Source organism: Megalops cyprinoides, chromosome 12 (assembly GCF_013368585.1).
Source record: "Megalops cyprinoides isolate fMegCyp1 chromosome 12, fMegCyp1.pri, whole genome shotgun sequence".
NCBI lineage: Eukaryota > Metazoa > Chordata > Actinopteri > Elopiformes > Megalopidae > Megalops > Megalops cyprinoides.
The window spans coordinates 14,869,918-14,892,570 of NC_050594.1; the positions used below are offsets into that span (position 1 = coordinate 14,869,918).

The 22,653-nt window shown below is 46.2% G+C and overlaps 1 protein-coding gene across 1 annotated transcript in view; it reads left to right on the forward strand.

Annotated features, from left to right (window-relative positions):
* The first annotated feature begins 309 nt into the window (after positions 1 to 309).
* clic4 (chloride intracellular channel 4) overlaps positions 310 to 22,653 on the forward strand; it is a 35,343-nt gene continuing 12,999 nt past the window's right edge. The window contains exon 1 of the mRNA XM_036542892.1: positions 310 to 825. Coding sequence (XP_036398785.1) covers positions 757 to 825 — 69 coding nt within the window. The 5' untranslated portion in view covers positions 310 to 756. The remainder of the gene's footprint in view (positions 826 to 22,653) is intronic.

Sequence of the window (22,653 nt, forward strand, 5' to 3'; positions counted from 1 at the left end):
TTTGTATCAGATATAGCTATCTTGGGAAGAAACGTTAAGTAGGGTTTACAGAGGGTTATATTTGACTTAATCAGTAGCTAGCTGCATGAGCTTTTGTGAAACGGACTGGGGATTTGGGAGCAGAGAATTCTTAGGACATCACACAATGACGTGGCGTATACAGCCAGCCACATTAGGTCATTCGTTTTTCCAGAAGTCTCTTACGTAGCTGATTCATTATTGCAAAGTTTTGGACCGGGACAGCTGATGTCTCATTTTTCTTTCCTAGCGGCCCTGGTAGCAGCCTTAGTAACACATCTTCTCCTACGGCTCATCAAACCCAGCCCACTTTTTGTCTGCTCTGTGGATGACATCACAGCTTTAAATATTCCCGTTGCCTTTTCCCCCGTCCGCATCATCACGTCCTGAGCCCGAATAGGCAACGAAAAGTCCGGACAGTCGACTGTTTCCAACAATGGTTTTGTAGTCAAAAAGTGTTTCTAGAAAACCGGTGCAAAACACTGCTTTGTGAAAAGGGCTTCGGTTACAGGCATAGCTGTTATTGTTGTGTATGCTCGACTTTTCCCCGCAAAGCGTACTGTGAGAATCACTGCGAGGTTCCAGCTGGTCACCATAACTTGCTTGGGAAAAGGCGGTTACCCGAACGCCGTGCGTGGAAGGAGAGAGGTGGCACACTGCAAGTGAAGAAATTGCTGCGATTCGATTAAGAAAAAAGGAGGTTTATTGTCTTGGAGAAGTGCTGAAACTAAGTTGGCAATGTCTCTTTCGGTCCCGCAAAACGGAGTGAAGGGAGACAACGAGCCCGTTATCGAGCTCTTTGTGAAGGTAAGGGAGCAACGATGGTTTTATAACTGCTTAATACCCTCTGAAGTCTTCGAATATTTAGCCATCGTTTTTGACCTGGGGGTTGAATATTGCCGTTTGTGAGACATCTAGCCAGCGAGCTTTAGCATAAGCGTAGAACGAGAGAAGTATCCAGATAAACTAAAAGTGGTTTATTGCGCACAGTTGAAAGATTTCTATTAGTCTAATTAAAAGAAGAAAAATGGGGCGCACCATGGTTTTATAAACGCCAAAGTAAAGTCTGAGGTTAGGCTATGCAAAATATGGACTTGATACGAGTTGGATACAGTTCTGTAGAAAAACATAGTTTCTAATTGTTAGGCTACCGTTATAGTATCTGTTGTTGCTTTATAGAAAGTGAGGAAAACGTAGCCTCCTCTTAACCAACAAGAGCAAGTTCTCTTAAAGCGTTAGTTGGCACAGAACATTTTACCATCCTATTTGCTAAATGTCAGTACTTTTATGGAGAAATGACTACGTTGTCGGCGGTGTGCCATGTGGGCTATGATTATTTTCAGGCTGAAGGGCGGACGCTACTTATTCTCTTTCTAACGGACAGGGCTGGGCAGTAAAATTATGCACACAGTCATGGTTATAAATCAGAATATAGTATAATCTTTTTTAGAAAAAAAAACCTGAAACCTTTTACTCCTGGAGTATTCTCAATGAATACTAAACAGGAACGTCTGATAAGCACACATCCTGTTACTATGTAGTTAGATAATGGTGTTGCAGCAGTCGCCGCTGTTAGTGCTTTGAAACAATGTAGATAGATAGCTAGGTAGCTTCCCGGGAAAGAAAACTGTTCAAAGAGGAGAAGGAAGTTTTGGAAGGTCTTGAAGTAGTCAAACACTTTCTTGTTTAATAGAAACACCTTAAGTTTTATTTTAGGCTGAAGCCAGCTACAAACAAAGTGTCTGAGCTAGAGCGTGCTTGTGGCGGTTGTCAGTAACTACGGTTGTCATCGACTCCCATTTTCCCAGTTGCTCTTTCAAAAGTTGTGGTACAGTCGGTTGGTCTCCCAAAAAATTGCAGGCTCTTACATCACTATAACCACTACCAGACAAACAGAAACGATCCACTTAATTCTTTAATTCGTTCGTGGAAGCAATAGTTCTTTTTTTTGAGGGGGCGGTGTTGGGGGTTCGGGTTGGTCAGTTTGTTGCTCAAGCAGGATTACGACTTGGTTACACTATTGGAAACACCCTTCCCCATTCTCAGACTGCTATTCCTCGCGTGGGAGACTTCACATGGGTCCACCAGGGCTAGGGTGACTATACGTCCTCTTTTTCCCGGACATGTCCTCGTTTAGAGACACATGTTTTAGGTCCCAAAACAAGGACATGTCCGGGAAAAAGAGGACGTATGGTCACCCTGTGGTCCACCACCCTTACCACGGCAGTCGTCTGTCTGACAGTGTGCAAGCAGAGACATTATAATATACGTGTACACACCTGCAAGCCTCTTTGTTTTGAAGTTTAGGCCGGCTTCTGAACGTTAACATCAGAGCATTTGGTGTCTTCCGGTTGGGTTTGCCTTATTGTGTGGAAACACTATTTTTGCTCCTCACATGGAAGTCAAATCCATTGCTGCTGACAATAGCAGTTGTCTAAAAGGCTGGAGTGTAAGGAATAATCAATCTGGGTTTGACTTACTGGGTCTAACTGTTCAGGGTGAACCCCAGCTAACACCTCAGGCCCAGAAATGTGATGGGATCCAGCTTGGGTGTTACAAAGTTAGACTTGCCAAGATTTCCCTGAATGTCCTTGATTTACTGTTTTGGGCCTGTCTCATTTTCATCCTGGAAGGACTTGCAGAAGTTATGGAATTCTCCAGAATTAAAAAACTCAGTTGTTTGTTTGTGAAGTAGCAAGAAAGATTGATTTCCTAGCTGTAAAGGAACTTGATGTGATTTAATATCAATTCTAACAATGTGCTGACATTACTAACAAACTGACTAGCTCACAGGCTTCTTAAGTCTTTCACCAAATGTCCTTGGTGATGGCATTTGCTGCCAAGATCGTATTTGAATATTTGTCCTTTCAGACAAAATATTTTGAAAGGAATGTGTGTCCTAGTATTTCCTACTCAGTTCTGTCCTCAGAGTATCCACATTCTGTGTGAATGAGATTGTTGCATCCATAAAACAAGAATAATTACAAAGTCTTACATTTACTCTTAAGTCATTGAAAAATCATGGAAAAGGTAAATCACATTTATTTGGGGACCCTTTAATAAAGTGCTTTGAGTAAACATTTTAAATTAGTCCATAAAGTATGCTTTCTATTAAGTCGGTATTGTGGTCCTATGAGGTTCTTTTTAGGGGATATTTTTAGTAATATTTAGCACTGTGGCCTCATCACTTGCCCTGTTAATTCTTGGTTTCACTGCGGCTTTAAAATTCTGAATTCATTTGGGGATCCTGGATGTGCTCTAAAAGCTTCAGACTGAGCGGGAAAACTGAAAGCAAAAACATGGGAGGGGTGGAGGGAGGGCGGGTATGTGGGATGGGGAGGGGAGGGTAGGGGATATGCAAGGGGCTGAATTCATTTAGGGGGAAAGGCGCAAGCAGACCCTACAACCATTGGCCCACGCCATACACAATGCGGCCATATAAAGCAACGTGAAGCAGGAGCAGTGCAGTGTTGGACATCCAGTTGCAGTACGCTCCCAGTATGATGAGAGCTCTGCTCTTCAGTATGCTGCTTCAAGAAGTGCCTAAGACAGTTAATACAACTTAATATAAACAATATGAGCTAGCCAAAGGGCCAGTTGCATGGGATTTGCATGTAATTTGGAATATAATAAGAATATACTTGCAAAAAAATATTGCAGCAAAATACATAGCCATACAGAGTTTTTGATAAGAATTGTGTGTCCAAAATCAGGCACTTTATCAGCCTCCTGTCAGTTGTACAGTGTTACAGTCTTGCCTGTGGCCGGATCACAAAAACACTACATGTTCACAAAACTAAAGAGAACTGTAACCCTTTATTTGGAGACTGAAATGTAGTACCTTCTGTAATCTCGCCTGTGACTGCAGTGGCGATGGTGATATTTATCCAGTGATGCTGACTGTGCCGTCTGGAATGTAACCTTTAGAGCTGATATCTGTATTTTCATTTTGCCATACCATGGTTAGGAATACGGCTGCTGTAGAAAGTGTTATCAGGAGTAATGGTTTTGTAGGCACAGACACGCATTCAATCATTTCTTTAACAAAGAATATGTAGCAGATTGAAAGTAAATGTGTCAAGTGAAGACCAGTATTCAATTAACAGCTCAGTTAATCCTAATTAAACCAGAGCTCAGCTGCAACCAACATACAGCATGTACCCACAGGACTGTGGTTAGAGAATGCTGATATAAACATACCTGGCTGACTAGATCTCTGTGATCTCTGTTGTAATGAAGGTTGCTAGCTTGAGGCTGTTAGCAATTTTGGAAGCTAATGTACAGGTGTCCCCACTACTGAATTTGTTTTTCATATTGGAGTAAAGAATTCTAGCCTCTAACATTATTTATATTTTAGCTGGTACTTAACTGCAAGCCAGTCAGACAGCACATTAGAATGTAGGTTTTACTGGAATTTTTTTTTTTTTTTTTTTTTTTTTTACAAGATATGCAAAATAAGTTGTATGCTTACTAAACATAATTGTTGTCGTTGAGTTTCTGTTGTGACATGAGTCAGTGCATCAGTTTTTAGACCATGATGTAGGGATGTTTTGATGTCAATTTTTTTCCCCACATTAGACCCACAGTGTGGATGGTGAAGAGCCTAGTCTGTGTTGGTACTTTGTCTTGCAGTCCTTTCTGTAAGGTGCTCCCATCTGTTTTTCACTCTCTGCCACTTCCCCTTCTCTTTCCTTTTGTTTTCTCATCTGCACCATGTACAGAAGGCTTTGCTGGAGGGGAGAGTGTGTGTCTCAGGTTTTCAATGCTGCTGCGGTGGAGGGTTTGCGTACGGGGGATTCACCCTGCTGCAGACCCAATGCCTGAACCACAGAGTCTTCGCTCCCTGTCAGCGGCGCCATTCCATCATTCCTACCTGTCCTTGCAAATAAGCCATATTTCACCGCACTTGTATGCCGAGTGTGCTTTTTATCAGTGGGGCTTGTGTGCAGAGGTGGTCCTGTCTTTGTTTCCGAGTTTGTGTGCGTGTGTGTACAGTGAAAGGGGGTGAATTCTGGACAGAGTCCTGCTCTCACTGTCTGTGCCCTGCTGTTCTGAGGCTGCAGTGTACACATCCATTATTGATGGCCCGGGAGCCTGTCGTCTTCATTGTCCATGCTTGGCTCATTTAAACAGCTGATACAATAAGGAACGAGAGGTGTGTTACTGCAGGCACACAACAAACCCAGCCCTGGAGGAGGCAGATAGTGCTGTCCCACTGTGCCTGCTGGTGGCCGCTCATTATACCACAGTGAAATCATTACCCCCACATTCTCTCTGTTGTCTCATAGCTCCATGCTTTCTGTGGTGGTGGGGCAGCTGTTGAAATAAAGCACCGAGCCATGAGGGATTCCTTCTGGGCGAACAGGCTGGTAGAACTCGCTGTAATGTTGCACACAGGGAAAACGTTAGTACTTTTGTGCCGGACCTGGGAAGGGGAAAGATCGATTCAGAGTTCAGTCTTTACATGGTGAAGTCATGATACTGGCAAAATAAATGGAGAATATGTGTTTCAGGTGTCAATTCCTCAGCAATGTGGAGCCATCAGAAGGACAAGAAAAGGAGAACTCTTTGCGAGTAGCTGAATGAGTCATAGAGTCATATGAAGGTTTTATCATTGGACGCAGCAGTCTGACTGTTGCCAGGTCAGTGTGGTTACAGTTTCTTTTGTCATTTTAGTGATTTGGGAGGTGTCTAGCCTTTAGAAGGGACCTCTGAGCTCTGCCTTGAGTTTTTCAGATTTTATTGATATGGGCCCCCTCTGTCACATGATCCATGTGGTTTAATAATCCAGTTTAAAGGCAACCCTTGACCCCATACAGTAGTTCATGTGTCAGACAGATTCATTTAGGTGTCTTGAGAAGAGCTTAGTTTTGCAGTCCTGCTTAACTTCAAGTCATGATGTTGCAGATGGTAGTGATATATAAGAACCAGTAGCTTTATTTTCCATTCCGAGTCCAATCCAAGTGTTTTATGTCTTTCACTGGTTGGACGGTATGAACGTTTGACCTTTATGTGAAAACGTAAAACAGTTTATCTTTAATTCGCCCATTTGAGTGTTCTGCTCTGCACCTAATCCTGTTGGAGGGGAACCAGCTCCCACAGAAGTGTGGGTAAATGCATCATGATTACATTATCACTAGGCCATGGGCAGTCAGCTGTTGCCTTGAGATGTTTACTGGTGATGTCAATGTCATTCTTGCACCTTCCTTCCAGCCTTACACCATCTTGAACAGACAGGAATCTCCCCATTAAATCTGGCCTAGTGTCCAGGGTTTTTAGGTAAGGGTGATGTACAGCTATAGAGTTCTCCTTTTCTTGTCTTCAGCTGCTACTAATATTGACTCCTTACATGGGTTTTTGCTTGTTGTACTCTGCTTCACTTGTAAGTTGCTTTGGATAAAAGCATCTGCCAAATGAATAAATGTATTCATAAACTTGGACTTAATCATATACAGTTTCAGATTTTCATTAATATGAGTTTTTTTACACCCTCCTGGTTCATTTTTGATCCTGGAAACATCTGTGGATAAGGCAATGGTACATGTTCAAGGGAAATTCAAAGGATGTGGATAGGTCATTGCAGTGAATTTGAGAAATGACTGCCTATAAGCTGTTTGATGTTGTTTTTTTACCAGAGGTTCCTCTGAGCTTCATCAGGAATTAAATGTTTTTTGGGACCATCAGACAGTGTCCAGAAGCTTCACTTGAGTCTAGGTGCCAGGTCTTTTTGGCAGGCAGAACAAGGTTGGTCACCTGTAGCTGGACTGAACCTCAGCATCTTGAACAAAGCTATCACTAGTGAGGGGTCTGTGTTTCTGCACACCACCTTCTCTTCTCACAGGGTGAAAGTGGCTCCTAATTTAGATTCCCCACTCCCAGTTCAAGTGTTCCCTGCAATAAGTGATGTCAGCCCCTCAGTAATTTGTGCTTTATTGATCTGAGTACTTGACTGATTCAATTTTACAGGCCATGTATTTCTGGGAGAAGCTGGTTTGGACTGGATGTTTTCTCCTGAGCAGCTGGGATATCTGCTCTGAATTTCCTCCCGTGACTCCCCCCACCCCGCGTCTCAGACCACAGGAAGTGGTAGCTTGGCTGTCATTGGCCCCTCCTTTTCGGGTGGTCTAAGACGATTAACGCCTCTGACCACCTGCATCCTCAGTGAATCTGGCAGCAGACGGCCGCTAGACACCAGCAGCATGCTGCTTTGGGAGGCCTCTGCGGCTCCTCCGGAGAGCAGGCCCTGAAAACGTGCCGTACCTCCACCATCCCTGAAGATGTCTGGCGCTGCCAAGCAGAGGAGAGAGTTCAGAAACGTCTTGGGTAAGGGGATTCGCATTCTATTTAAAGAAGCTCTGTAAGGCAGAAGACTGTGGGGAGAGGGAACATCTATCTTTTGTTCTGTCTCAGCTGTTTCCTGGAATCCTCCATCCTCCACTGTGTAAAATGCCCTAGAGGGCTTCCGTGGGGAGGAGCTGAAAGGTCAAAGGCCTCCCTGTTTTCGTCTGTCCTGTGTGAACGCACACAGGTTATTTCCAGGAAATGGATTAAGCTGATTGATTCTTTCTCAGAACAGAGATCTTGGGTTCAGTGTGTTAATATGCCGAGGGGTATAAAAATGTAATTGCTTGGTTTAACATATTTAATGTCAACCCAAAGAAACTGTTAGTAGCCGGAATCCTTTGTCTTACTGATAATGGAATGTCTCTAGCACAGAAGAGACGTTCTCTATATTCTCCTTCTTTATCTGTTTGTGTCCATGCATCCAGGAAATTGAGAATTTAATAGAGGGGGAAAGAGGAGCAAAAATGTGGCATTCCAGACAGACTGCTCTCCAGACACACTTTGGCATTCCACTATATAGCAGGAGCGCTAGTCTAAGAACATATTGGATAGTGGATTTGCCCTGCTGTCTGCACCTTTTGAAAGCAATAGAACTGGAAACATTGTGATGCCAATACTTTTTTTTTTTTTAACCTCATATGTCACACCTTAGGGTACACAGTGTTATGTGCGTATATGTGTATATGTGTGTACGTGTTGTGCAGATGCAGTTTGCTGCTGCGCGGGGAAGTGATTTATTGGGTGCCTGCAGCTGCAGCGCTGCAGTCCTGCCGCACACCTGGAGCTGCGATGCCTGTACTTATTAGGAGTGACTGGCAGCGTTGGGCCGCAGCCAGCTGGATGCTGTAATGCAGCAGGCCGGAGGAGGCGGCAGAAGCAGGCCGATTAACTCCTCCTGCTCCCGTACAGTGGGCCTGCTCCCCTGAGCCTTCCACAGAAAAAGACGTGACCCTTTGTGAGCCTGTGTAAATTGGTGCGAGTCTGAAAGAGAGAGATACGTACATATTAAACCGATAAAGCCTCACTGAAGCGTCCCTTAGTTTACACTGCAGTCTGATATGAGCACGCCAGTTAACATAGAGTTATCAGAGCAAAGGTCTGCGTGATTTATCAATGGGTCTGTTATGCTCATTCGCACCATTTACATTGCGTTCTGTCATCTGTTTGGTTGGCAGACACACCTATTCAGAGAGTTACGATGTTTAAACAAAGCTTACCTGAGAGTACCTGTAGTTTCCAAAGCGCATTGTTTACAGAGCTTTACAGTGTGTCTCGGAGCAAGACGCTCAAACCAAGATACAACTTAAACACAACGACACTGCTGTGAATACCTGAGCAAACCCACACACTTCACACATCTTCCTCCAGTACAGCTTGGGATAGGGAGAGAATGTTTAGCTTTGTGTGAGGTATTCACGCCAGTATTGTCCTCACTTCTTGCTGTTGAATGTGCCACTCTTGTATCCACACGGAGCCATAATGAGTGTGGCTCATAAATCACACACCTTTCAATCCGCAGTTGGTCTCCGGAGTTACCTTAATTATCCGATACCCTTATTCAGCGGTGTATACCCTGCACCGTTTTGGTCTTTGGCCTCTGCTGTGTACAATGGGTTGCTATGCCTAGGATTCCAGAGATTCTGTAATTCTGGAAGAATTCCAGTTTCGGAAATGGCAGTATTGTACGGGCGCTCGTATGTTATGTCACACACTGTATTCTGTAGCTTTATCTCTTTGGCACTATAAAATTTAATGCTTTCATTATGGGTATTTGTCAGCTGTAGAATCAACACACAATGATATAGCTTATAAAAACTCATGCAGTTAGTTGATTTGCACATGAATCGGTATACTTTTGAAAATTGACAGTTACGGGACTTCAGAATGGTAGGTAATTTTATTTTCAAGCTGGCCAAATGTTTTAGAGTGGAACATATATAGCCTTCTGTTGGGGAGACTGCCTTTCTGTCCTGCTTAGCTCTGTTCTTATCTTATCTGCATAGAATTTGCAATGTGCTATTTGTGCATATATGCTCTGGAGATGCATGCATTTGTATGAAATTTGATACACAGCGTGTTAAATTGCCCAGTTCACTGCTTTCCAAAAACATCGCTACTTCACAAGCAACAAAGCTCACATTGTTGCAGAGCTTGTGGGCACGTTTGACAGCTTGCGAGTGAATTTTGGAGCACAGCTCTATAACTGATACAGCTATAGCTACCTTGTGGCCATGTGTCAGGGAAGCTTACTGCTGGGTTGTAATACAGTGTTAGAAAAGGGGTCAGATTTCCAAAACTTAGCCTCAGCGGCTGAAAGTCTGTGCTTTGCTCTTGCACCATGTGGGCTTGTCTGCTAGTTCCTCTACTTGGGTCGGCTACAGTGCCCACCCAGTCAATTCTGAGACTGTACGGGAGGAAAGGAGTGACGTCTGCCTAAGCCAGTAAGCAGTGCTTTGACGTGATGTTTTGCTCAAAACATCTGGGGAACTGTGTTATGGGTGCTTTGTACTTAATTTTTTACTTCGTCACATATAAACGGTGTTTATGTAATTTTGGCTTTTTTAGGCCCCTAGTTTTTAGAACTAATAATAGGCCAGTGTTATATCGGAGGTTTTGGTTGAAATGTATTGCTCACATGCAATTCTGCAGTGCCTGGGATCACAAGATAGATGCCCAAAGTCAGGTGGTAAAAGTTCATTTAAAGCCAGCGTGTTGCTGTCCATTTCTGAAATGATCCTCTTGCCCTGGGCACTCATTTTAAAAACTAAGCTGTTTTCCCGAAGTTGTTTAAAACTTCAGTGTTACCCTAAAATACCCAGTGGAAAGTGATGGGTAATATGTTAAGTCCTCATAAACGTCATGAGTGATGCTGAGATCCCCTTTCACTGGACACCAGGGAATAGCAGAGGGCTGGTGCAGAAACACCAGAGAGCTGTGGAGAAAGGAACAAGTACTTTATCTCCTGAAACAAGCAGATTCCAAACAGGCTAATATGGTGCATCAGATGAGTGCGCGCACACACACTCACACTCACACTCACACTCACACTCACACTCACACTCACACTCACACTCACACTCACACTCACTCACTCTCACTCACTCACCCTTCATCCTGCCTCAGATGACACAGAGGATGTGCTGACATCACCATCGTTACGCTTTACTGAAGATCAAAGGTGGTCCCTAAGCAACCTGAGTGCCAGACCTGAGTCAGCCGCTGCTGGAGCGGTTCACCTCACGGATGTCCCCCGGTGTCTAAGCATTAACCTGCTGCATAACCTATTGTGCACAGTTTTGATACCCATCCCATAAACGCACCCTTTGTGAGGCCGAAGCTGTAATAGTAACTGTTTAACAGTCAGTCTGAAGGAGACCGCCTGCCAGTCTTCATAACTGCCCCTCTGTTTGTTAAACAGAAGTAAGCAGGTGCTGTAGAGGGGGAATGGATTCCTCAGACGCATGGGAGAGAGCGTGTGACTGCACTTTGTGTCAGCATTCTTTCAGAAGCCAGCGTGCCATGTGCTCCGTCGCTCCCCGCTCCTCCCGATACGCGTGCCGTCTCCTCAGCTGTGCTTCTACAGGGCCTGCAGCCCAGAGCTTGTTTACCATGTTCAGTCAACGGTTTTATGGGATCTATGTGTAAAAGTTTATCAAGACGCTTGACCTTGGCACTGTTACCAGTGTTCCAGCAGTAGTGGGTATTGTTTATATTGCTTAGCTATGTGACCTTATAGCCTTCTCTAGCTGTTTTCAGACTTTTTTTTAGCTTCTGTGCCCTTTGTATAACTTTGATACGTGACTTGCAATGCGATCACCCCCTAATCAGACCTGACAACTGAGAGGTGCAAGAAATATTTCCAAAAGCCTTTTTGTCTTCCATAGCCCATTTCTATGCTTTTTTTACTATCGGAAAGAGCACAGCTGTATCACTGGCTCCCAGGCCACACTGAGAATCCGCCTCTGGCGAGCTGGCCGTGCAATGATCTCCCAGCTTCACCTCTCATCTGTGCCTGCTGTGAGGTGAGCGCTGTAGTGCAGAGGCCCGCCAGGTGAACTCGGGTGCCCTTTTCGCTGCATAGAGGAGAGGCTCTGCATGCCTGCAGATTCTTTCACTATCACAGGCATTATCATGCAGCTTCTCTGCTTTCACTGGAGTGTGCGTTTGAGTGACAGGCGGAGTGGAGATGAGGGGGGCCTTTGGTGTCTCGTGACTGTGATTAAATTAGACCCGTGTCGGCTCAGGCTCTGACTTATGTATTATGGATGGTACCTGCAGCATGTCAGCGGCACTGTGTGTGTGTGTGTGTGTGTGTGTGTGTGTGTGTGTGTGTGTGTGTGTGTGTGTGTGTTGGAGCTTTAATGAGGTGAGATGATTAGGGAGAAGAACATGAGCAGTCAGGTCATACTTCCTTACTCAGCTCTGTCTCATTCTAAAGCCTCTGTGAGCTGGAGAAATGTACTGTAGCATTAGCATTTTAGCACTGTTTGGACTGGTGTGACTCTGGCCTGGTCCTGAATGGCCACAGTGGAACTGCACTTCTCTTCAGTTCCCTAACGCTCCTACACCTGGTGGGTATGGGGATTTACTCAGGGATCGGTTTATATAGAAAGTTAAAACTGTCCTTGAACCACGTCCAACCTATCCATTATCAACCTCCGTGTTACAAAGCGTTATGCTTCCATTCGTCAAGTTTACATATCTAAGCAATTTTTTGTCTCCTCTTCCTGTCTGGAATGGATGTTCTTGTGGTATTTAACGTCTAGCTTCCCCGGCCATTCATCTCAAAGGATCGGTCATAATAAAGCCAGCATAACATGATAATACTGTAATGCAATGTTGTTTATGCTGGCTGCAAATACTCAGGCCTGATCCTCGATTACTGGCAGGGGATTTGGCATTGACTCTGGGGGATCTTGGAGAGGCCTCTGCATGTTACTGTGAGAGAACAGCATTTAATTAGCAACTCAGTGTTGGTACAGTGGCCAATTACACACACTCAGGCAACCATCAGTAGAAAACAATCCAGATTCTTTTAACTGTTAGAGATGCAATATATATTACATCATTATTAAATACACTTATATTATCTAAACCATCAGCCCTGTCTTTGTATCTGGTCTGAATGGCCGGAGTCTGATCCATGTCATTAAGAGCGATTTGGCCCACATGGTCAGTGGCAGTGAAGTGTGGTTGCGTCTGCTGTGTTCACGGCTGGCAGTGGCTGCAGTCCAGCAGTATCTTGTGTCACTTGTTTACCGTAAAAATGGTTTTACTTGTCCATTTGACCAGGCCAAATGTGTCCAAGGGCTCATTGGTAGTCCATAGTTGGAGCTGAACCAGGAAGAAGACTCACGCAGTCTAATATCTGACCGTGAGCTCACTTCACGATTACATGGCACAATATTGAAATGCTTGTTATGGAAAGTAAAATACATTTTTTATCTTATCAGTAATCGTGAAGGAAAATCCTTGCATGAGACAATGTAATTCACTGGTATTTAACATGATGATTTCTTGGCTTGAAAGCTGTGTGAATGCAGATCTCTCTGCGGAGAATCAGTATTCACAGTAGCTGACTGTTGAGGACTGTGAGCCATAAAATGTTGTAATATGGCATGAATCCATCTGCGTATCCCTAAGAACAAGAACCCTGGGATACAGAGATGAACTCTGATTGGCTGATCATAAGACACTCCAGGGCTGTAACCAGTGGAGATCTCCAGGTCCCCAGTGGCTGAGTGTGAATGCGGTCTGCACACCTGAGCCCACTGCTGGAAACTGAGCCTCATTAACGCATGTACACGCATCCTGAAGCATCAGGTATAAACGGCAGCATGGCTCAGTCAGCCACGTTTGTTATTGCTAAGGTTATGCACGTTCACCTTATTCTTAGCATGCCTGCTCAGTCCGATAGAAGCTATACTCATGTGTGCTCTTTGGAATTCAGCGTATGGGTGTTTGCATTAGCAGCGTTGTGATACGCTGGGATGGTTTGCAGAGGGTCAGACGTGACTGCACGTGGACTCTAAAGTTGACTCATGCAAAATCTGTATATACAGCAGTGCATGCATTTGCCTCGCAGTGGAAAGGGCCATTTGCAGTTGTGCTGCGTGTCGGTAGATCAAGCAGAAATACTGAACTTACCTGGACAGAACGCTGTATTCAGTGACACGCTCACAGATTGAACTCAGCATAACCTTTAAAATCCTTTCACTTTTCCAGTGTCTTAAAGCAGTGTTTGCTAAGAGCGTGCAACATCTATGTGTATGCACGAAAGTAAACCTTTTCCGGAGGCCATGTAACATAATCCATCTCCAGCAGAAACCGCTGTGCTCATGTTACACCACTTCTCCCGGGCCTTTTAAGTGTTCCGCACTCAAAGTGAGGACCCCCAGGAGAGGTGGGGTGTGAATAGTGCTGCCCCAGCATGGAAGCTTTCTGGAGGGGGAGTCTGTAACAGGACCATTAGCCCAGTCCCCACTGTGTCTGTTGTGTGGAGAAGCCGTGGGGCACAGTTTGGGATTTCAGCTTTATTTTACATTTATTCAGCTGGCAGTTACTCTTATCCAGAGCAGCCTACAAAAAGGACATTTAATAGGGTTAGGCAAGTAGTCACAAGGATACTGAATCATTAGGGCCATCCTTGAGCTTTAATGCCATTGTGGGAAAGCACTGCCACAGGGGGTGTAAGTGTGGTCACAGGGCACCAGTGAACCACCACAAGCTGGTATTGCCACGTGTTTGCTGTTGAGCCTACACTGCTGCAAAGGCTTGAAGAGCCACCAGGCTTTTATTTGTCATGCTTAAATCGCCATCCCTTTTGCTGCAATCATCCTTCTAGAGTGAGGAGTTTTGGCCACTTTGGGAATATTGATGAAGCTGCGGAAGCCTGTTTCAGCGCTCACACCAGCAACCTTTTGCTTACAAGCCCTGCTCCTTACCAGTGTGGGGGGGCACTACATGTTATTTTTAGATATGTCGAATTTGTATGTATTCATGTTTTTTGTGTTTGAGGTATGAAGGTCCTGTAGCATACTGCGTGGATTAGAGGCAGTTTAAAACAGACCTCAGGTTCAAACTTTCTCCGTTTTCCTTTTTGACTGATTATCGTGGCGTGACTGTTTGCTGAGGTCAGAGCTGGGGATGTGCTTGTGTAACCTGCTGGGTCCCAGCGTGGCCTTTCGCACACACCACATTGCGCCGGTGCCCAGGGTGGGTTCAGTGTTGTCTAGACTGCAGGCGTGTTGCAGGGAGCGGCCCCATCTTGTGCCGCTAATGTTGGCATTGTTTAAATATATAATGCTTTTTTTCCTCTTTTTAAAAATAGAATTTGGAAGTGACAGGACAGCAGTGAGAGGAAGGTCATTTGCAGTGACCAGATTTGAATTGGGAACTAAATCTGAAAATCCGAAAAGGGTTTGACTGTGGGGAACTGTAGCGGTCTCTCAAAACCGACGGTAACGGCAGTTAGAGTCTTTTTCTCCCGTCTCCATGTTGTGCTGGTAGGCAAGGCCTCAAAGCCTGACGTGGCTCTGGGTGTTTGGCTGCAGGAAGGATCTTTAGAGTGTAAGAGTCAAGGCAGAGGGAGAGAGCGAGAGAGGGAGGAAGGGAAGGAATGCTTCACAGGCCTCTGAGTCATTAGTCTGCGAGGGGAGGGGAGGGGAGGGGGGCACAGGCTAGGGGTGGGGCCAGGCAGAGTTTCTTCAGTAACGGAGACTTAAAGTGATGGCCGTGATGGGACAGTGTGTTCTTCTAAGCTCTGTTGTGTCTATCGCCTCTGCCTCTTACTTCAGATGAGCCTCTTGCCGGGCCTTGGCGACAGGGCAGAGCAATTGGAATGCAGTTTATTAAGCTAGACTGTAACAAGCATTGTGTTGTCTCCTCCACCAGTGCTCAAGAGCGTAATCAACACGATTTATAGGCCCTATAACCACTCTCCCTCCCCAACCACCACACTCCAGCCTCCCCCTGACCCACCCTCAAGAACATTTCACCCTTTCTGAAAGACTTCAAGGGGAAAACTGTTGCTACAAACCATTCTTTTTGACAACATTTTGTGATTATTGCAGTGCACTGCTAAATAGTATACTAATGTACACTTGGTAGAGGTCAGTATCCAGACTTTTTGTGTCTCATCAGGCAGACATCTTGGTGTGTGAATGCCACTTACTGGTCCCAGTGAGTCGGTGATATATTTTAAGACCTTTTTTCACAGATCTGTCAGGCCCCTAATGAAGTGGTCAAGATTTATCAGGTCTTTAATCCACTGTAGAAGTCCCCCACTCTGTCCCCTGGCCTGACTGTTTCCAGGCTGGCATTAGGACACTTGTTTAGGCTTGATTAGTTGTGAATGAGTCAGTACCTCATCGGGTTGTGAGGCACTTTCTCTCTCTCTCTCTGACGCTGCCTGGCCCGGCCACCCCGAGGGCTGACTTCCTCCGGCGAGGGGGGCTGGAGCGCATTCCCACTGTGTCGCGGTGCGAAAGGGCCCCTCACTCGCCTCGCGCTCCTTATTCGGTAAAACCCTGGCCGGAACACGGGCCACCTCATTTAGAATGTTCCCCGCCAGGAGAGGGCGTGGCCGACGTCGTGTGCTAAATTTAGCCCACAGGCGCAGAGAGATCCCTGTTCCAGAACAAAAAAAAAGGCCAACACAATACTCAGGAAACCACTGCTGTATTTCATCACCCTCTGGCTGGCAGACTGAAGACAGGCGCAGGGGTTAGTGATGCCGTTGAGAAGGACAAGGGGCTTGATTGGAGGAGAAGTGAGGATTCTTAATTCACAGATAACCAGGAACATGATTATGTTTCAGCGCATGCCTGCATTCACTGCCATGTATCTGAGCTGAGGTTTGGATATGCTGTCAGATGTTTTTAGAACTTCTGAAATTAAAGCTCTTTTGGATTTTCAGCAGAGTCCAAATGAAGATTTTGAAGTTCAGGAAAAGTCCAAGTCACTATAAAAGCTGCAAAGCCACAGTCCGGTTTTATCCATCAGAAAAGACTCCAAAAATGTTTTCAGGACTAGAGCAGTGCAAGGCAGAAATAGCCCCTTTCTCAAAGAAAAATCCTGATGAATATCTCCCGGGAAGAGGTGAAATCAGATTGTCCTGTAGTTGTGCTGAAGAGCCTTTTTTGTCAGCCGCGATCATTTGTTTTGAAGGTGACATCACCGCTTATGTGTGTGTGGGCTCACTGTGAAAGTGTCATGCATCCGTTGCCGTGCCATCCTGTGGAGTCACAGTCGTCTGTGACATCAGCCTGAATCACCGTCTCCCCCTGGCCAGCGCCGTGTGAACAGAGGGAGCTGCAGCTGTCAGGCCCTCCTCTGTGTGGAGCTCCCTGAACAGAGAGGCTTTCCAGGGCGAGGCCCTTCTTCAGACCGTATGCCGCTGGGGTTTTCAGCGGGCACAGGGCAGCAGAGCACCGGTCCTTCCCCTGTTCCACCTGGACGCGGGCTGGAGTTTCATCCCCACAGCTCCTCTGCACATCGATGCACTCTGAGCGGGGTTTGCATTTGCGTTACCATCAGAGGACGACAGGCGCCAATGCCGCCGGAACTCAGAGGAGCACCGATTGACTGACAGATCCAGCGTATAAACAAACAGCAGCTGGAGAGGTCCAGATCTAGATTTAGATGCAGTCCTGAAATAATCTCTCTGCTCGTTCCCCATTTTTATTTGGCAGTTTTTCCAACGTTGCAGGAAAACAGCAGAGCACAATTCTTCCGAGTGCAGCGGCTGGTTCTTTTTCCCATGTAAGGATAAAAGGAGGCAAGTATTTGCTGTGTTACAAGCACTCCATTCAAAGCATCAGGAGGCTCTAGCTCTGAAACCAAACTGATTAAATAAAAGCTTGTTTCTACTTAAGGTGAGACTCCTTCATTCAATTTTTGTTTGGTACAGTGGCCTTTACTATTAAATTTTAAGAGCACTTTATAGAGCAATATTTACAGAAAAAACCCCAAAAGTTAGACTGAATGTGAAAAACTACTCCCTGACCCCTTGCGAATGGTGTTTGAGAAACTCCTGTAACTGTGTGAGAATGGTTATGTTTATGTATATTTAGTGGCAGTGCACAAGAGTGTGTTGAGGTACGATGTGGGGATTCGTGTCCCAGGGTTGTGAGTGGGTGGTGGAAAGCCATAGGGCTGGATAGCAGATCTGAGTTCAGGTCTCCTGTTGTTGCTCCTGGTCATTAGCTAGTTGCCCATGGCCAACAGGGCATGTAGATCAGAGACGGACATGAGAAAGGGTAAGAGCTATTCAGTGTCCATTGTGTAAGCATAATTAATGCATGCCTCATAGTCATAATGCAGAGGCCATAATGCATACTTAAGTAATTGCAGATGTTCCCCTATAAATAAACAAAAAACTGTCCTGGAGCCTCCTCAACACATGCCTGTTTCGTCCCATGGACAGCGTGATACTGCATCTAGCTCTGCAGCCTTTTACCCATGTGATGCGTGGGGGGGGGGCAATGAATAAATATGATTTCGAGTTATTTATGAGGGACAACACCATTGTGTGCACATTTACCTATGCAAAATTAGGTGTGTAAATTATATGTGGAAGTCCCTCCATTGTTCCACGCTTCCGCTGTTATCTCAGACTTTTGTTGTGAATGTAACTCTTGTGTGGAGCTTGAGCAAGCCACTCTGTTGTGAAGGCTGCATTATCACATTTCATTGTCATTTAGCAGACACTCTTATCCAGAGCAACTTACATAGTAGGTCACAATTTCATCGGTTTATACAGCTGGATGTTTTCTGACGCTATTGTGGTTTAAGTACCTTGCCCAAGGGTACGACAGGAGTGGCCCAGCAGGTAATTGAACCAGCGCCCTCTTTGGTCACGAGTCCTGCCCCTTTCCCCCTACACCACACTGCTGCTACACCACACAGGTTTCCTGTTCTCTGTGAGAGTGCAGGCCCCTGTGGTTGTGGCTTTCCCTGTGTGTCCTCTCTCTGTGTCCTGAAGGCCCGGGGCTGTGGGACAGGAGGGGGACAGGCTAGCAGAAAGGCACCGCTCCGCGCATCTGCGAAGCCAAGCGGAGCACGCACTCCGGCCAGCCAGGACATTTCTGGAATAGTTTGCGTCCCCCTGTCTGTTCTGCGGGGCCCTGGGCGGGCGAGGGGAGGGGGGAGCGTGCCGCCGCTGAAGTTAATAAAGCCCAGCAGGGTGGGGCCCGTCCCGCTCAGGGTGGATACCGCCTCTGTTTCGCCACCTTCTTCGCTCCCCCTCTCCCTTTTCCTCCTCCGATCCCTTCTTTCTCTTCTGTGGCTCTTGTGCTCTATTCCAGTTTGCCTCTCCTTGTCTTTCTTCTCTCTCTCTTCCTGCATCCCCTCCCCCTCTCGATCCTGTTTCCCCCCCTCTCCCTCCCTCCTCCTGTCCCAGAGCCAGAGAGCAGGAGGAGCAGCGGGGTTCTGTGATGTCCCTGTTTGTGGATTAGCAGGACACCGCTGATCAGAGGCGGTGCAGTGCCGGAGCAGGAGGCGGGTGGCTGCTCTTCTCTCTTTGTTCGCTGAGATAGAATCTCTTCTGGGAAACTGCCACTGAATGCTTTCTCTGCTTACTGGGGTTCAGTGACCGATCCGCACAGAAGCTCAGTGAGGGACATTGCGTTTGATTGTAACGAGGGTAATGTTTAATAGGATGAAGGAAACATGAGTGAACGTGAACTGACTGGATTCCTCAGAACTAGTCACCGCCTCAGGCCTCAGATCCGGCGGCTAAACACGAGCACAGGGGTGGGACTCACAAGCCTAGCGCTGTGTTCCTCGTTACCGGGAAAAATGACTTCATGTGACGCTGGACTCGCGCTCCTTTTAGATCACGGGCACGTCTGTGTGCGCCGCGCGTGGTTTTGCTTGCGACGGCTCTGTGATCTCATTGGATGTGGGCAGCTTTTGAACCGTGGCCAATGCAGGCCAGACGGTCGGCCACACCTAGGCAAACTCCAGAGCTTTGTTGTCTGTGTTTTGTCGTCATTGTGCATCTGGAGATCAAAGATCCACTCGTCTCCACCTGAGAGCATCGCGGGCTTTGTGTGGGCGGAGTCCCGCTTCTGTCAGGGCGGGCCGGGCTGCTGTCTCAGGCACTTTAATGTCTGTTAGCCCTCGCGGATGGGCTTCCGAATTCACCTCTGAGTGCAAGAGAGAGGATGGCGTCAAGGGTAGATGGGGTGGGAGGTGAGTGGGGGAAAAAGTGTGGAAAGGAAAGAGGAGGGGGCGAGAATGGGGGAGGAGCATGGGGGGTTTGCAAGAGTTCTGAACAGTGTTCACCCCTGGGGGGTGCTGCAGTATGAAGTGTTTGGTGGAGGCAGGGAGGTGGGGGGTGAGCTCCCCAGAGTTTCATATAGCACATTAATGTGCTCAGTGGAACACAGAAAACATGCCTCCATTGCCATGGGAACAGCCATCGAGCGCCTTTCAGGAATACATGTACAATCTCCTACCCTGCTGATCTCTCTAATAAGTGTATGGCGTTTTTCAGGTGAATCTGAATGAGATGAGATATTAACCACAGAAGGGGTGCAATTTAAAGAGAATACGTCTCGGTTGCCTTTTGAGCGGTTAGCATCAACAGTCATTCATTTGAAATTACATACACACAAGCTGTATAGTTCTGAACAGTGAGTTACTGTTGGCTGGCGCTTTGGCCTAAATCGAACATTTTAGGCCACCACATATCATAAACTGTAATCCTGACATTGGTGAAGGCTGTTTTTTTTTGTTTTTCTTTAGTACAGTTGGGGCCCTGCCTGTGTGCTTGCATTGGGCAGCGTTCATGAACAAAGTCTTCTATTCATCGCAGAGAAATCTGAGGCTGCTGTGCTGCCGGTTTTTATTGTGCGGGAAAAATAAATAAAGTGGAGCAGCTGTTGGGAATTCTGTCCTGAAAACACATGTGTGGTAAATAAGCAGCCCCCCCCCACACCCTCCCCACCTCCCGTGATAAACTGCGTGGGGACGGAGGGACTCTGGGGTGGCGGAGTGAGAGCGGCTTGTTTTTCTCCTGGTGGACGAGTCTCTCTTTGTTCTATACAGATGCACCCCGAAGGGGGTGAGAAATGGGGGGGGGGGGAGCAGAGTGGAGAACTCTCCATGCTTTGTCCCCCTTTAAAGTAACTTTTCAGTCTAGCACACACGACCATCGCTAAGTGACATCATACTCGGATCACGCTCTGTATCCTCGCAAAGACATTTGTGGAACGCGTCGTCAATTAGTACATACGCGTATTGCTTGTGAATGTCTTTGAAAACTGCCGGTTGAATAAGCTAGAAAGACTGTGAGGAATGTTCCTTGTGTTGTAATGAGAGATTATAGCCACCTAGAGCAGGAGGGAGAGATAGAGAGAGAGCAAGAGAGAGAGAGAGAGAGAGAGGCCTGTTCCAATTGCAGTCTGCCATGTGAGGACACCTGGACCTGCAGACTCTTTGGCCTTTCTCTGAGAAAACCTGGGAGTCCACTACACACCGAGAAGAGTCCGTATTACCTTTAACCCACGCTGCAGTGAGAGTCACCGTTCAGAGCCCACACACAGAGAGGGACACAGGGTACAGACATCACACTCATTATAGTCATTTTAATCTTAGCAGCTGTGTATCCAGAGTGACTTGAATAGCTTGGATATTAGCTGGATAGTTACTGAGACAGTTCAGAATAAGTAACTTCCCCGTGGGTACAACAGCAGTGGAGAATGGAACATGCAACCTTTTGATTAGAAATCTTTACCGCTGTTCGTCTCTGCTACCTTAGGAGACATATGAGTCATGACACAGAGGTGTCACAAAGTCATTAGAGTCATGGCAGTGGGAGGCAAGAAGAGTCACAGAACTTATAGTGTAATGGAGATACTGATGGAGGAAGAGATGGAGAGGAGGACTCTCACTCTCCTCATGAGGCCCTGCCTGTGTGGAGGTCTTTGTAACAGTGACTCTTAGCATTAGCAGAGAGTAAGGATGAAAGGATGTTAGTGTGTCGTAATGCTAGCAAAATGCATTTATGTCCAGTTTGCTGGCTTGAAATCCTGCAGGATAACTACAGTTGAACACTTGAACAAGGTGCTTGAATGACCTCTGTAAAATATTCAGCTTTGTGAATGTATGCTATGTAAACTGTGCACGCTTCCCCATAGAAGGTATGCTAAGCTTATAAAGTAATTTTACAGGTCACAACACTGGCTCTGCCTTCAGTCACCTATTTTGTATTCTGAGCCAGAGTTCTGAATTCAGAATTGGTGCAGGAATGTTAATTTGCAGATTTAAAAAGCCATTTACCTTTGTTATTTCCAGAGGCATTTTTATCTGGTTGTTTCCATTACTGTTACAACCACTCTGTGCTTCTGAACCAATTTAGAGCTTTTTCACACAGCTCTGACAGCAGAAATTAAAGACCTTGAGGTGGATTGGCTACAGCGCTAAAATGAATGGAAACTGCGTTTCTTTATGTCTGCAGATAAAGTCATCTCTTTGAGAGCCTCTATCTCTGTCCTGTCGTGTGGCCACTCACAATGCTGTCCTTGCTTAGCAGCCTTCTCTCAGTATAGCACCCTTTTGTAAGGGCACTGCCCTTGTTGCTGGTTCAGAAAGCACTCGGGAGGTATGTGTGCCTTTTTGTAATGAGGCAGGAAGAGCTTAGGATGTCACAGAAATAATCCACCGTTGTGGTTATTTCTGACGATGATAAATTGATCTTTTTGGCGTGCGTCATCTTCTCAAGCGTTTTTTTGTGGTTAGTGCAGCAGCTCCACCTTCGTGCAATAACTGACTGGGAGGATGTGCATGTGGTGTCACCCTACCGAAAATAACCTGTCGCTCAAGATGATGCGCGCGCGCGCAACACACACACACACACACACACACACACACACACACACACACACACACACACACACACTCACATGCGCACAAACACTCACTCACACACACACACTCACACACACTCACTCACACACGCACAAACACTCACACACACTCACTCACACACGCACAAACACTCACTCACACACACACACACACTCACACACGCACAAACACTCACACACACACACACACACTCACACTCACTCACACATACAAATGCTCGCACACACACACACACACACACAAATGCTCACACACACATACACGCACAAACACACACACACACACACACACACACACACACACACACACACACACACACACACAAATGCTCACTCACACACACACACACACACAAACACTCACTCACACAGGCTCTTACGCACATAGTCACTTGCATATGACTTGGAGAGGATGAGC